The 16203-nt window shown below is 32.4% G+C and overlaps 2 protein-coding genes, 1 non-coding gene and 1 pseudogene across 4 annotated transcripts; 1 reads left to right on the top strand and 3 right to left on the bottom strand.

The window, feature by feature from the left end:
* Positions 1 to 415: 415 nt before the first annotated feature.
* Positions 416 to 1271, bottom strand: LOC107030992 (zinc finger protein ZIC 2-like). Its single transcript, XM_015232199.2, has one exon. The coding sequence runs from the start codon at positions 1018 to 1020 to the stop codon at positions 619 to 621; it is 402 nt and encodes a 133-aa protein (XP_015087685.1). The 5' UTR covers positions 1021 to 1271; the 3' UTR covers positions 416 to 618.
* Positions 1272 to 6633: 5362 nt separating this feature from the next.
* On the bottom strand, positions 6634 to 8271 carry LOC107029866 (annotated as a pseudogene).
* Positions 8272 to 11886: 3615 nt separating this feature from the next.
* LOC107027681 (annexin D3-like) lies at positions 11887 to 15320 on the top strand. Of its 2 annotated transcripts, XM_027916862.1 has the most exons (7): positions 11891 to 12064; positions 12472 to 12617; positions 12783 to 12923; positions 13662 to 13748; positions 13999 to 14211; positions 14320 to 14409; positions 14933 to 15320. In XM_027916862.1, the coding sequence occupies exons 1-7, from the start codon at positions 11989 to 11991 to the stop codon at positions 15134 to 15136; spliced, it is 957 nt and encodes a 318-aa protein (XP_027772663.1). In that variant the 5' UTR covers positions 11891 to 11988; the 3' UTR covers positions 15137 to 15320. The 2 variants fall into 2 exon arrangements, with proteins under 2 accessions (XP_015084268.1, XP_027772663.1); XM_015228782.2 differs by lacking the exon at positions 12783 to 12923 and having other exon boundaries at positions 11887 to 12064; positions 13521 to 13748.
* Positions 15321 to 15871: 551 nt separating this feature from the next.
* LOC114075768 lies at positions 15872 to 15988 on the bottom strand. Its single transcript, XR_003576157.1, has one exon. It is a non-coding gene; the product is annotated as a U5 spliceosomal RNA (small nuclear RNA).
* Between the last annotated feature and the right edge of the window lie 215 nt (positions 15989 to 16203).

Below are 16203 nucleotides of genomic sequence, written 5' to 3'. Positions count from 1 at the left end.
TAAATAACAATTAAATCTAATAAAAGATGGTAAATGACCCGTTATTAACCCGTTTTATCCCAACCAATTTTGACCAAAAAAATTGAATTGAATTGAGTCATACCCCGTTTTCATCTTGACCCAATTTTGAATTGCTTTAATTTAATTTAATCCGCCTAATTACCGCCACCAGTGTTCCTGCCCCGGTTGAGGCGAATTAACACCTTGTCATATTTTTAAAACTTTAGGACAACTAATGAGTCTTAGATACCTTCCAATAATCATGATATCCACAAAGGAAGGTCATAAATTTATAGTTATTCCGTCGATATTTTCTTAATCGAGTTTATTCTTTATACTTATTTAATATAATTACCTTTTTGATATAATTGATAAATTTGTATTGTTATGAGTTCATCTAATATGCATGCAAAAGATAATAATAACTCAGGCACAAAGTTCGCTAAATTAATTCATTTCTCCCATATCATGATTCATGGTACGTAATATTATTTACAGTACATTCTTATAAAACATGAGTAGCCACTGTGGAAAACATACAAAGAAATTATTTATCTGCTTTGCAGATTCCATGAGTTCAACTTTTAAGATTTTTATGAGTCGTCCGAGCCTCGGCTTTTAACCTCCACATCCACCACAGCCGCCGCCGCCACCACAGCCACCACCTCCACATCCTCCGCCACAGCCTCCACTCGTTCCCCCACCACCACCACCACCTCCTCCTCCACTGTCAATAACAGCGGCGGTGACAACTGTTGCAGCAGCAGCAGCACCTAGAATTACCATTCCACCATCTCTCATTGCTGTATTGTCCTTGGGTTTAATTTCGCCCTTTTCAACATCACGATTCGCTGGTAAAGGCTTCGGCGGCAGAGGAATAACCGGAGAACCGCCGGTCACATTCCGAGTCACTGGGGAACTCTTTTTCTTTCGGCCAATTTTGTAAAAACAACACGAAATTAAAACTAGAGCTGCTGCCACAGATCCACAGACAATGAGTGCAATTGCATATGCTTTCATCTTCTAATTCTTAATTGGTGCTCTGCTAAAAAAACCTTTGTCAGGCTTTTATAGCATCAGATTGGCCAACAAAGTTGCAACTTTAAATTTCTATATAAGTTCACTAATGATAGGAAACTTTATGGAAATTCTCTACTGTAGACTTTTGGCTACCTAATTATAGATATACACTTATCGCATCAGAAATATATAAAGAGGTAAGACCCAGGCAGGTTTTGAGTGGATAACAAGAAATGAGGCCGTTTCTTTGAAATTTTTTATTTTTGGGTTTATAACCCGAGTTATATAGATGAAAGATGAAAAGAAAAATTTAAAAGTTTCTGTTATGCTTTAGTAAAAAACATTTCTTCCTTATTAATGATGGAAAAAAATTTTTAAGTGTTTAAATAGATGAACACTTTATTAATTGTTAAAAAAGCTGGAAATAGTTCGAGGGACTCGCTCGCTACAGCTACAACTTTGGAAAATAATGCAGAGATTACTTTTTTTTTTTGAATAAAATTTGTTTTATTTATTTATTAAATTAAATTAAATGACCAAAACATTTTAATTGTTTAAATAATCAGCCAAAATGACCCTGTCTGACACTTTCCCATTTTATTCGAACTTTTCACCATTGGAGATGACTAATCTGAAGGTTGCAACTTTTAAAAACAATCATACATTTTACAGATATTAGTCATTTTATAATTAATTTAAATTTACTCTTTCTGCAAAGTTTTTTGGAAAAATGCATAAACACCCCCTCAATCTATGCGCGAAATTTCAAAGACAGACTTATACTACACTAAGATCCTAGTACCCCTGAACTTATTTTATAAATAATTTCTACCCCTTTTTGGCGTACGTGGCACTATCTTCTGGGGGCAGCGCATGTTGACTCTTTTTTTCAAACTAGTACCACGTAGGCCGAAAAGGAGTAGAAAATTATTTATAAAATAAGTTCAAGGATAATATAACCTTAGTATAGTATAAATGTGTCTCTGAAATTTCAAATATAGATTGAGGGGGTACTTATAAATTTTCCCAAAGTTTTTTTGTTATCACTAGTATTGTTTAGAGGGATTATTGCATATAATAGCAAACTAATAACCTAAAATAAATGGAGTAGCTACTGTTTGATTTAATTGTGTCCCATAGCAAACATTTGCCAAAGATTGCCAGTCGACTCTCTCCCAAAACTCTCGCTCGCCACTCTCCCTCTGCTCGCCTCTCTCGCTTTACACAACAGAAGTGTATAAATTGTGTTTCTGTTTTGTATAAAGCGAGATAAAATTGTATATACACATGCAAAAACATATATCTTCGTGCTATACACTTAATTATACAATTTACAAACATTTTACTTCGATTCAATTGTATACAAATGCAAATTTTGAACAAATATTGCAGCGAAAAAGGCCAGCGAATTATATAATTGCAAGGAAATACAATTTTCTCTCGCTTTATACAACAGAAGTGTATAAATTGTGTTTCTGTTTTTGTATAAAGCAAGAGAAAAACATATATCTTCTTCCTATACACTTATAATTCTACAATATACAAACATTTTACTTCGACTCAAAGTATGCAAAGCAAATTTTATACCCATATTGCAGCGAAATAGGTCAGCGAATTATACAATTGCGCATTATATAATTGCAGTAAAATAAGCCAGCGAATTATACAATTGCAGCGAAATAGGCCAAAGAATTATACAATTTAGGCCAGCGAATCATACAATTGTATATGTATAGTGAGGCCAGCGAATTATATACTTTAGGTCAGTGAATATACAATTGTAGATGTATAGCGAATTATACAATTATATAGTTATGGAGCGCATTATGCAAATTTTGCTATAGCATACAAATATTAATTTTTTGTTTATTATATGTGAAAGTTGCCATCGTTTGCAATACAGATAACAAACAGGCTGGTTGAATCATTTTTTGCTAACCACACATAAAAGGTAAGAGAAGCCCAAACTTATAGAATTGTTGATCTTTGTGGCTATTGAATGAAAATAACATGAATTTCGCGTAATTTGAAATTTTATTTTCGAATTGAATATATATTAAAAAGAAGTAATTTATCAACATCAATTACAATAAATAGGTCAATATCTCAATATGAAGAGTAAGCTTGAAAATAAAAGAAGAGGTTATTTATTTGAAAGCTCGACGAGCTCTATATTTTATTGCATCATTTAGAAAGTATGATATTGAAACTGATCGATTGAAATGGGAGCATTGCAATCATACATAAATTGAGCAAAGAACCTCAAAACAAACTAAACCAAAGGGGAAATTAAACAAAGCATTTGAGAACATGGAACAACTGTTGGAAAATCTGGCAAAAATTAATTAATCAGATTTTGCAATTATATATATCCGTAGGGTGATTTGTATTTACCTTGCAAAAGTATGTTTGTGGTGAGCAAAGGCATTGAACTACTTGTTTCAAGACCAAGTCACCATCAAGATCCTGAAGGAAAAAATTCGACATTATCAACAATCTTAAATTAATTGTATAAAAAAAATTCGACATTATCAACAATCTTAAATTAATTGTATAAAAAAAATTCGACATTATCAACAATGTTAAATTAATCGTATAAAAAGACTGTGAATGGTCAGTGCATAAAAGTTGAACTTTTTTTTGTCACCTCGTCCAAGAAGTTGCCACTCATTTCCTTGTAGTGGCTATAAATGGCCTTAAGATGGAGCTTGCTTCGGATTGAGAGGATCCTCACAATCTCTTTGTCTTCAATTAGATTCGTCTTTTTAGCAAGTGCATTCACAAACACCTTAGCCTCAGATTTTGCTAGATCCTCGTTCAATTTTGCCTCTTCATAACGGTAGATTCTCACGAGCAATCATTTTCGTCTGTTGTGATATACTTGGATAGATATAGCATTTAGCTTAGATGCATTTTCATTAACCCTAGATATATTGTAAGGTCATGGATCAATGCATTTACTTTTAATTGTGTTATTCTCTCCCTCGCCAATAATTGATCTATATTATCAACTCTATATACAATAGTTATATTTATTTTAAAATAAATAGAATTTGAAGAATCATTTAAATTGTAGAATGTATCAAAATATTCTTTAATCTCTTGATTTAAGACTAAAGATCGTAAAGTGTACCAAAATATCCACTAATGTTTTGGTTTATGACTAAAGATTTGTAGACCAAAATATTCATTAATCTTGTGTTCTTAAACCTATTACGTGGAAAGTTAAAATTAAAGAGTAATCAGAAAAGAAAAATAAATGCATCTCTATTAACCCTATATATATATATACACTATAAGATCATGATTCATTACCTATCCTTTTTATTGCATATTTGTGTTCCTTGTCAATAAATTGATCTAAATTATCAGTTCTATATTCGATCACAAGGTACTAACTTGGATGCCAAAACCAAAGTCTTCTTTCTTCACCCATGATAGCACTACATATATATACATCATAAAATCACGACTTGTGATCATGTTTGCATATCACTTCTTCAACATCACTGTCCTAAGAAATTTGTTATCTTTTTCAACGTCTTAATATTCTCCGCACCAGTATCACATAAAAGTATCATCACAATGTAATGCGACTAAACTATTTGATCATAAGTAACAATAGAATCGATTTTGCATATCCACGGCCTAAATTGAAACGACTCAGTCGATCAGCTAGAATCACCGCTCCTTGCTTATCCTTTATCGCCATAACGTAACAATTAATAATTAATAGAAATAGATCTGTTGATATTAACATAACAATTAAGAACTAATTGAAAAATATTTGTTAATATTGTGTTGAATTTCTTACCAGTATAATTTAGGAAACTATAATTTTTTATTAGATTAGGAATTTCAAAAATATTGTCCTAATCGGAAAACCTTTTCTTCGTAGGATTGGAATCTATATAATTTAAAATTTTATTTTAAATTTATTTAAAGTATAAATAGAGAATCTTTCTAGGAATTTGTCAAAAATTTACATTTTTTAGACTTGTTTTTTATTTCTATTTGTTGTTGCATATCAATAAGAAGCTATTGAACCAATAATTTTATTCTGCTAATTCTTCATTAATTTAATTAATTTGTATATTTGATATTAACTTTCGCTTTTTTATAACAACCACAATATATACACGAGTAAGCTACTAGAATTGTGATAATATTGTTAGGGATAGTAATAGAGCGGTGCGGCCGTGCGAGGTGGAGGCGGGATAGATTGAGCTTAACCCCAAGCCCGTAAAAATGTGCGAGGTGGAGGCGGGATAGATTGAGCTTAACCCCCAAGCCCGTAAAAATTTTAAGCCGATTCACTCCGCTCCATATAATAATTTTTTTCATTTTCAAGTCGCTCCACCCCGCCCCACATGAACCCGCACTACATAAATCGTTTAATATTTTCTTTTTCTAGGTAGATTTGATACTAAAAATAAAATTCATAAAAATAAATTTATTTATTCATCGAGTAATATTAATTTAATAGATAATGACTTAAAATTTTAATTTTTTGGAAGTCAATTGGAAAGTATGTTAGAAATTGTATTAGTTTTGATTGAACCATTAGTAACTTTAAAAAATATCTCAATACATAATGTTCTATCACTCTTATAACATGTAAAAAGTTAAAAATTAAGTTTGAATCTACATAAAATTGCATAGATCCGCAACCCACCCCCGCATTAGTTTCTAAAAAACCCACTTCAACCAGCCATACATTCCCCCTCGCATTGCATAACCTTAAAATCGCATAGACCCGCAACACGCCTCGCGCTGCAGTAGTTTCTAAAAAATCCACTTCAACCCGCCACACATCCCTACCTTACACATAACCTGAAACCCGCACCACCACGCATAATCTTACATCCTCCTCCCTGGCCTCATTACCATCCCTAAATAATTGAGTGAAAGAGAGAGAAATGTGGCACGCAGTTTTTTTTAAAAAAAAATCAGGAGAAAGTGATAAGACAGGTATTGAAATTGTTTATTTGTATTGGAAACATGGAAGTAACACATAAATTGGAGAAAGATATAGAAATTCAAAAGAAACTAAGCATTCATTTGATCAGAAAAAATAATTATTTACAAACCTATGGTATAAAAGACTCTCACACCATGGATATATATATATATATATATATATATATATATATATATAAATAACTTAAATTCATTTCTCCAATCTCATGATACACATTATTTATAACCTATTTGTATTAGACGAGACTATCATTATGTAAATTAAAATTAAAGTAGCTGGCCATAATAGAAAACAAGGGGAAAAAAAGGAAATGAGGCAGTTCCTTTGAATCTTTCTCTTCCTTAATAGGTGACAAATGAGCGGGGTGGTTGAATCAATTTTGCTAACCACACAGTATAGGTAAGGGATAGCAGCCCAAGCTTATAGAATTGTTGACGATTGTAGGCTGTAGCAATCGAATGAAAATAACATGAATTTCACGATATTTGAGGTTTTTGTTTTTTTTTAAAGTAAATTTTGAGGTTATTGAATATTATATTAAAAAGAAATAATTCATCATTATTTGGTTAGGATTAATAGGTCGATAACTCGATATGATCTAAGAGTAAGTTTGAAGATAAAAGGAGTGGTCATTTATTCGTAAGCTAGAAGTGCTCTATATTTTATTGCAACATTTAAAAAGTATGATATTGAAATTGATAGATTGAAATGGGAGCATTGCAATCATACATAAATTGAGCAAAGAACCTCAAAACAAACTAAACAAAAGGGGAATTTAAACAAAACATTGAGAACATGGAACAACAGTTGGAAAATCTGGCCAAAATTAATTAGTCAGATTTTGCAATTATGGTAAGCAAGAAATCTCTGTAGCTTCCATTAGCAACTTGTTGAATTTTTGCAGCCAGGGTACTTCCATTATTTGCTCTGGAATTCTTCTTTGATTAGCTTCATATCATTTTCATCTGCTCTTGTAACTATGACTCGAGTCACTGAGTCTTTAGCCGATTCTTCCACATCCAAACTTAAGGACGAAATCAAAATCTACGTAATAAATGAGAAATAAATCAAACAAAAGAGAGAAAACCAAGAATGTACGATATATTTATCCTTCAGGGCGATTTGTATTTACCTTGCTAAAGTATGTTTGTGGTGAGCAAAGGCATTGAACTACTTGTTTCAAGACCAAGTCACCATCAAGATCCTGAAGAAGAAAAAATTTGACATTATCAACAATCTCAAATTAACGGAATAAAAAGACTATGAATAGTCGGTGCATAGAAGTTGAACTCTTTTTTTGTTACCTCGTCCAGGAAGTTGCCAGTCATTTCCTTGTAGTGGCTATAGAGGGCCTTAAGATGGTGTTTGCTTCGGATTGAGAGTATCCTCACAATGTCTTCGTCTTCAATTAGATTAGTCTTTTTAGCAAGTGCATTCACAAACATTTTAGCCTCAGATTTTGCTAGATCCTCGTTCACTTTTGCCCCTTCATAACGGTAGGTACTCACGAGAGCAACTAGAAGCTGTTAATCACAATAAATCTGACTTTAGACGAGCCCCACGAATAAAATAAAATTAGTGCATACAACTTAAGTCATAAAAGAAAGACCTTTCTTTCGTGAGCTTTGATATGGTGAGCAATGTCTTCCTCAATTGAGTGTTCGAAAAGAGAATGATACGCTTTTCTAGCACCCAAAAGATCTTCAGAGGATCGAGTGCAAGCAGTCTCAATGAGAACATCATGTTGAGGTATTTTCAATAGCAACGCCTCTTTAAACAAACGCGCATCTCTTTCCCATGGGTGCATTGTGTACAACACTACTGCATCCTACAATATTAATTCAGACATTTATTTTTATTTTTCACTTTAAATGGACATTTCTTACTTTTTACAACTTTTTTATACCTTAAGACGCAAAAATTCTTGACGAAGCTGAAGGATATGGTGATCACTCCATCTCTGGAATTGGCGTTCGTCTTCTTTGAAAAATCCAGGAGTGCTTACTCTGTACGATTCCCTTTGATAGCGATTCCATCTCCCCAATGATGAAATGAACAAATTCTCATCCACACCAAGTCCTACAAATTTGAATTTTAAAAAAATCGAATAAAAATATCAATTTCCAATCCTAATCAAATTCTGTGAAATTAGGTCTTAGATCTAACTCACAAACCTGAGAAAGCTTTGGTTACAGCTGCAAATTCATTAGCCTCTGACATTTTTTTTTTATCTGTGTTGAGTTTTTTCGTGTAATAAAGAGAGAAGAAAGTTGAGAGTTGAGGTGTGGGATTTGTGATTCAATTGCAACTATATTTATACGAGTTACTGAGGGTATTTTTGTCATTTAAACAACTACCACCATTGGTACATAAGTTTTGAATAAAGGCGAAAAGACCAAAGTAACCCTCCGTAAATAACGTAGCATTCATGTTCCTTTAATTAATAAAGTAATGAATTTAAAATTATAACGTGTCTATTAAATTGTTGCTTGTAACGCCTTGCGTCATTAAATTAAACAAAAATAAAAGTCAAAAGTATTTATTGACAATATTTTAATAAATTAAATCTCTATGAAATCTTCTTATTTAATGTTTATTAAATGAAAATATGTTTTTAATGCTTTATTTATGTACCATGAGCTTTGCACGTCCTAGTATAATATTAGTATATTTAATTAATCAAGACATCTAGAATAGTTTAAACGGAAAAAATACCTGATATTACTAGCGGTTTATTTCTAATCAAAGTAATATCTTGGTTGGAATTTACTTAAGTTGTTATAACTTATTTAATAAAAATCGCTATTGATCAAGTTAATTATATCAGTTATATTATTATGGCATTAACTCAATAACTTCATGAAACACTTTTATGTTGTCCTTGGAGTTTACAATTAGTAATTTATTTTTTGTTTTATTAAATTGAATCCTGATTAATTTGAATTCATGAAATTCATGAAATAAGAAAATATTTCTTACTAAAAAAATTAACTTGAACTTAGTTTAATTAAGAATAAAAAATAATATTCACTTTATGTCAAGTATCGATTGATAAGGTTTATAAAAAGAAACAAAAAAAATATTATGATGTAAAACAATAAATTTTAGATTTAATTTAATTTCGAAAATAACTCATTAGGAGAGGATTATCCAAAATTATCGTTGAAGATCAATATTCATTCATTTTCATCTCTCTGGTGTGGGATTCTTCATAAACACACCACGTCATGTCCATGATGAAACATATAGCATATGGACAATATAATATACGAGCGCACAACATTAATAAGTTATAATTGAGATGAGTTTTATTTTAATACTATATAAAAATTCGATCTTAAACCTAATTTAATCACGTAAATTAATTCATTAAAAGATGATTATTCAAAATCACGCTAAGATCATTCTTTTGTTTTTTCATTCGTACCCATGCAGGACTCCCATGCTAATAATTGAGGCCTGAGTCTTAGTTTATTTTACGGAAAATATTATTATAATTTATATATCTATCGTATTTATTATCGTCCATACTAATTACTGGTATGTCATCTAGATAGTTATTTTTCCCAATGCCGATGTTTTGAAAATGAAAACCACGTGAAACACAACTGTAATTGTTCACACCATGAGATGATATCATTTAAATTTGTATATACTTTATTAAAAATAATAATTGACTTAAATGACAGTATGGCACCCAATGCTCTTCCCTAATAGAAATATAAGAACATCAAGAATTGAAATTATAAAAATATAATTAATTATTTGTAATGAGCACGTCAAGACTATCAATGTGAAAGAGATATATCCAACATATTATAAGTTCAAGCAAAAAGAGCGTGTTGGGCTAGATAATGTACTTTCCGTTGAGAAAATTTTAGAAATAGGGGGGATGTTTTTGTAGTTATAATTTTGATAATTATCGTATATAGTTATAGTTATATTTGCTATAGATGTTTTGGTTTTTATATCCCTGTTTGTTTGTATATTTTGATTGTGAATATACAAATAGGACAAGTATATACAAATTCTGTATTTATACATTTAGGAACTTTTTAGAACTTTGTTTATATATTTCGCTTGTCAATTACAAACAGGGTAATTTGTTATGATTTTTTCATAAATCGTATACAAATAGCTCTTGTAAGCATGTACAAATTTCTGAATTTATAAAATAAGAAATCAAATTATACAAATTCTGGATTAAATTAAATAAGGCAAATCAGATAAATAACAGGAATTGGAAAAATTGATTTTTTAAGAAACTCGCTGCAAAAGCAGCAGTTTAAGTTTTTTTTTAAAAAATGATTTTTTTTACTAAATCTTATTTTTTTTAACGACGTAATAGAGTTAATTTTTTGACGAAAGATATCATTACTTCAATTATAATTTTGTCCTTTTGATTAAATAAAAAATTAAATGTTACTTATGTGTGGTTTTTTAAGGAAAAAAGGCAAGCTCCAAACTCACTTTTTTTCGTTGATAAATCTTATAATAAAAACTAATAGAATATCCATTAACAAAATGGTTATGAAAAAGAAACTGGAGATCATTTATCTCTTTATCCCTCTAAGATACGTATAGTTGTCCATGTAAAATAATTATTTGCTTTATATACATTTTTCTTCTCTATAAAATTCAAATCATTCACATGATGTGTTCATACAAAACGCAGTCCATTAATTTCTTCAACAGTATATTTATTATCGTATATAATATTATTTTGAAATATTGGGTGATAAACACATTCAAAGTTTCACACAGGCCTATGCAACTCGTATTCAAATCGATCGTCCGCGTACGAATAGAAAAAACACACTCGCATCAGGTGTTTACACTAAACTAATTCAATTCTCATTATTGTGTGATTTAATGAAATAAAATATCTATTGATTAATTAAAGTTAAATAAAATGATTCAAATACATGGCATGCATGTATTGAATTGGTGTAAAATTTGATGCGGGTAAATTTTACTCCATACAAATTTGTTACTAATTAAAAAATGGAACTGATAAAAATGAGTCAAACAATAATAGCTTTGACTAACATTTTACAATGTATTTTTTTTTTTCATGTTGACATTCGAAAAATTGAATAGTACTTTTTGTATAGTTTTTGAATATCTAATTTTTTTAATTTAAAATATCAAATTAATGTAAACTCATTTAATTTTAAAAATTAGTCAAGAGTTTTGAAAAGCGCATGACATGACAATTAAAAGGGACAGACGGGTATTTATTAAGAGAAGTATTGAAAATATCTCTAAAACTCGGTATATTATATTTGTTTCATATTTGAATTATTGACAGCGTTAAATACACTTATTTACTCAACAAACTCCACTTAAATTCAACCCAATCTTGCAACTTAAGTGAAATAAACTCTTAAATTCTCGTCAAGTTTAGAGGTATTTCAACACTTCTCTCGACTTTTTATTAAGAGCAATATAATATCATGTTCTTACAAGAATTTGAGACCACTTGTTATTACATGTATCTAAGTTTAATTAGTCAAGTAGTGAAATGTGTTGTCAATAGTTTGAGGACATCAAATTTAATATAATTGGAGGTATTTTCAATACTTCTTTCTTTATACTTTAGTATTTGATAGGGCATTATTGGAGTTGGATATAGGCGGAGCAGACAAGAAACTATATGAAAGTCAATTTTTAATAGAAAATATTTTAATCAATCAAATATTATAAAATTAAAAATATTTTTAAATACAAAACGCACCCTTCATTCTGACACACGTTCGATAGAGCCACGCGTACAATGAGTTTGAAGAATGTGAATATTCAACGTTAGGGGTATTACGGTCTAAACAAAAGATAAGGGCATTAAGGACAGCGAGGTAAAAAAAAAAAAAACTTTTTCTTTATTTTCATTTTTGCCCTTTTGGAGAGGGAAAAAAATAACTGAAAGTGTTAGAGAAACAGAAAAGCAAAACTTGCAATTTGTGGGTAAGTGAAGAAGAAGAAAAAAAATGGCTACACTGAGAATTCCAGATGTTGTACCTTCTCCAGCTGAAGACGCTGAAACTCTCATGAAATCCTTCAAAGGTATCTCCATTTTCTTCCTTGCTCTGTTTTTCTCTCTTAATTCCACAGTAATTATGTTTAATTTCTGAATATGATTCGTGTGTGCGAATATTTTTCATCAACTTACTTTTGCCATTGATTGATGCAAATATGATATACTAATTGCAATTTGATAATTAACTGATAGACAGAGAGAGATTAGGTAATGGTTGTTCCATGCACAGAAAATACTACGCCTTAAATCGTAATAGGCTATAATAGCAGTTTGTGACAAAATAGAGAAAAAACTAAGCCAGGTGGGAGGTGAGTATTTGGAGATCATTAAGGGGAAGCTTGTAAATTGGGGGAAATATGACTTTGAGTTTCACTTACCGGTTTTCATCCCATATCTGATGGAGTGTTTGTAATTTGTTCATTCTTTTGCTTAGGGCTGGGAACTAATGAGAAGTCGGTGATATCGGTGTTGGGACACAGAAATGCAAGCCAGAGGAAGAAAATCAGAGAAACCTATCAGCAACTTTACAACAGGTCCCTTGTTGATGACATTTTTTCTGAATTGTCTGGTGATTTCAAGGTACAATTTCTTTTCTCACTTTTCTAGACATAATTATTTCATTCACTCCCGTAATTGACTCACAATTTGATAGTGTTACCTCACTAGAACGTAAGTCTTTACAGGCTAGATTCAGACTCGAAATAAGCTAGAATCTAAGCTAATTTTGCTATACATGTGTGACAGAAAGCAGTTGTCCTGTGGACATACGAGCCTTCGGAAAGAGATGCGCGGCTAGCAAATGAAGCCTTGAAATCAAAAAAGAAAACCATCACCCAATTGCAAGTGATAGTAGAGATAGCTTGTGCATCATCTCCTGATCATCTGGTTGCAGTGAGGNATACTAATTGCAATTTGATAATTAACTGATAGACAGAGAGAGATTAGGTAATGGTTGTTCCATGCACAGAAAATACTACGCCTTAAATCGTAATAGGCTATAATAGCAGTTTGTGACAAAATAGAGAAAAAACTAAGCCAGGTGGGAGGTGAGTATTTGGAGATCATTAAGGGGAAGCTTGTAAATTGGGGGAAATATGACTTTGAGTTTCACTTACCGGTTTTCATCCCATATCTGATGGAGTGTTTGTAATTTGTTCATTCTTTTGCTTAGGGCTGGGAACTAATGAGAAGTCGGTGATATCGGTGTTGGGACACAGAAATGCAAGCCAGAGGAAGAAAATCAGAGAAACCTATCAGCAACTTTACAACAGGTCCCTTGTTGATGACATTTTTTCTGAATTGTCTGGTGATTTCAAGGTACAATTTCTTTTCTCACTTTTCTAGACATAATTATTTCATTCACTCCCGTAATTGACTCACAATTTGATAGTGTTACCTCACTAGAACGTAAGTCTTTACAGGCTAGATTCAGACTCGAAATAAGCTAGAATCTAAGCTAATTTTGCTATACATGTGTGACAGAAAGCAGTTGTCCTGTGGACATACGAGCCTTCGGAAAGAGATGCGCGGCTAGCAAATGAAGCCTTGAAATCAAAAAAGAAAACCATCACCCAATTGCAAGTGATAGTAGAGATAGCTTGTGCATCATCTCCTGATCATCTGGTTGCAGTGAGGCAAACATATCGTGGCCTTTTCAACTGTTCACTTGAAGAAGATATCGCAGCAAATGTCCCTATGCCTGTTCAAAAGGTATGTATGAACACTTCTAGTCACATCTTACTAGCTTAAGGGTACAATCATGTTAACCGACCTCATTTGAATCTTCTAAAGACACCATAGATCTAGTCGGGTGCATCCCGAGTACTGAAGACATCTTACCTAGATGATGATTCATTATCAGTTTACATATCATGCTTTCTGATAATTGCTTGTGAAGTTGAGCAGTGTCTCACTAACTTCTAGAAGTTATTGAAATGATGTGTTGTGTGGATGTCTACAGGTTCTCATTGGTTTAGTCAGTTCCTACAGATATGATAAGGAACTGGTGGATCCTAGTATTGCTAATAAAGAATCTGCTATCCTTCGTGAAACCATTAGGACAAAACAGTTGGATTCCGATAATTTTCTGTTGATACTCAGCACAAGGAATGTTCATCAGCTTAGAACAACTTTTGAGTGCTACAAGCAAAATTACGGATTCTCCATTGACCAGGTTACACTTCTTACAAGCTGCCTGCACAACCTGCTTAACAGGTGCTACTTGCGCATTTTTCTCTTTTATGTGCATTTTATTCTATCTACTTTTACGGTTCTTTTACAGGACATGAAGAGCTGTGGAAAAGGTCTGCTGGAATCTATACTGAAGGTGGTTATCTGGTGCATTGATTCGCCTGAGAAACATTTTGCTGAGGTACTACTCACAGAAACAGATTCTTCTTTTTTATATTTTGGTTCAAGTATTTTCTGGTTTTTACACCCTTTTTGCTGTCAAAACTTCTGTCGCAAAATCACATACCCCTACCTTATTTTTATTATGTTAGTACAAGCACAGGCTCCTGTTGAATTCTACTTCCAAGAGATGAAATTCTCTCTAAAAGCTAGACCGTATATTTCAATTATGTATGTTAGTCCTATCAATTTGCTTATTGATGTTCGGTTTAGACTAGATTTAAATAGTCATCAGTAGCAATGCACCATAGATTCTGAAATTTCTTTATGTTTATTCTTATGCTGCTTCTATTACCTGTATTAAACTGCCAAATAGGGTCATGACGTGTGCAACCTGAAACAAGCTCAGCAACCAGAGTTCTCTAGAACTGGTTCAGTTTAGGCCTTACTTTCAGGGTTTACAGCATATCATGCCATTCTGCTCTAGTGGTCTAATATTGTGATCCAGACTGTTTTATTTAAATAGTGTATTTTGGAATACTCAGGTTGTCAGAGCCTCGATTGTTGGGATTGGAACTGATGAGAATTCTCTAACTAGAGCCATTGTAACTCGGGCTGAAGTTGATATGATGAAAGTCAGGGGAGAGTACTTCATCGCGAACAAGAGTAATCTTGATAGTGCAGTTATTGGTGACACATCAGGTGATTACATGAAGTTCCTGATGACACTGCTTGGGGCCAAAGTCTAACTAGCTCTCTGGATCTGAACATTGTGTTGTAGTGTTCCAATTCTGTATTTTTACTTTGTATGCTCTTATGAAACATTAATGTGTGGACCTGTTGTGAAAAACCTAGTTGTTGGACAGAGTGAATGTATATTTAATTTTGTTATTTGTCACTTAGTTTTTGAGTAAATTTCATCTTCTACGTTCATGCATAACTTCCACACCAAGGTTAGCACGGTTGATGATATCGGCCCAAGTGTTAATTACATGACACTGACTATCAACTACAGATACATTTAGGTTGAAAGCCATAGTGCTGATACCTAAAGCGGTAAACCAGATACCTACTACAGGCCAAGCAGCTCGGAAGAAGTGTAACCCTGAGCGGCTATGATATTATAAGTTTCTTCCTCTGACCGAATCTGTAACCTTCATTAGCAGATTCATTATGTGGTTTCCCTGATCGAACTAGAAGTTACCAAGGAACAATGCATAGCACTGAATAAGAAGCCACCTAATACCCCAGCTACGCCTATCATGTGAAATGGGTGCATAAGCTAGATCAAGAAAACTGTGGTTAAGACTATTCATTCAATTTCAAGATAAAGATGACATTAATCCAAAGTGCATTTTAAGGATGAAAACAATGGTCATATGAAACTTATTCAATATTATTTAAACAAAGTAAGAGATGATAACAGAATTAAGTTTACCACAACAGATAATTCTCAGCATAAATGGTTAACACTAGAGTTGTTGGGGTCTCATAGTTGAGAACCCCTCCAAAAATTGGCGTATGCCACTATTAGCAGCGCGCACACGGTATTCTTTAGTAAAAGGCGAAAGAATAGTTCGCTTTGTGCTCACTGCGTGGCTGCGTGAGTTTTGCAGGGTTACCACGCTGCACTTTTATATGACGACAACCACGAATTTACTCGTTCTCTATCGATGTGGGACTCTCCTAGTCGCCTCACTTCTCATTTCTCTGTCAAAGTATTGCTCTCTTCTTCACCAGTCATTCAAATAGATCAATCAATTTAAGCTGTACTGTGCACTTTGTTGTTTGTTAAATTCAAGTTTGATTTCCCTTC

Source organism: Solanum pennellii, chromosome 1, assembly GCF_001406875.1.
Source record: "Solanum pennellii chromosome 1, SPENNV200".
NCBI lineage: Eukaryota > Viridiplantae > Streptophyta > Magnoliopsida > Solanales > Solanaceae > Solanum > Solanum pennellii.
The sequence above is the reverse complement of the archived record's forward strand: the minus strand, read 5'-3'. Positions and strand labels throughout refer to the sequence as shown.

Excerpts from the sequence above, each read along its gene's own strand:
- LOC107027681 (XM_015228782.2), top strand. The coding sequence starts at position 11,989 with ATGGCTACACTGAGAATTCCAGATGTTGTACCTTCTCCAGCTGAAGAC. Across the intron at positions 13,749-13,998 it reads TCCCTATGCCTGTTCAAAAG|GTTCTCATTGGTTTAGTCAG; the intron begins GTATGTATGAAC and ends GGATGTCTACAG. Across the intron at positions 14,410-14,932 it reads CTGAGAAACATTTTGCTGAG|GTTGTCAGAGCCTCGATTGT; the intron begins GTACTACTCACA and ends TGGAATACTCAG.
- LOC107030992 (XM_015232199.2), bottom strand. The coding sequence starts at position 1,020 with ATGAAAGCATATGCAATTGCACTCATTGTCTGTGGATCTGTGGCAGCA.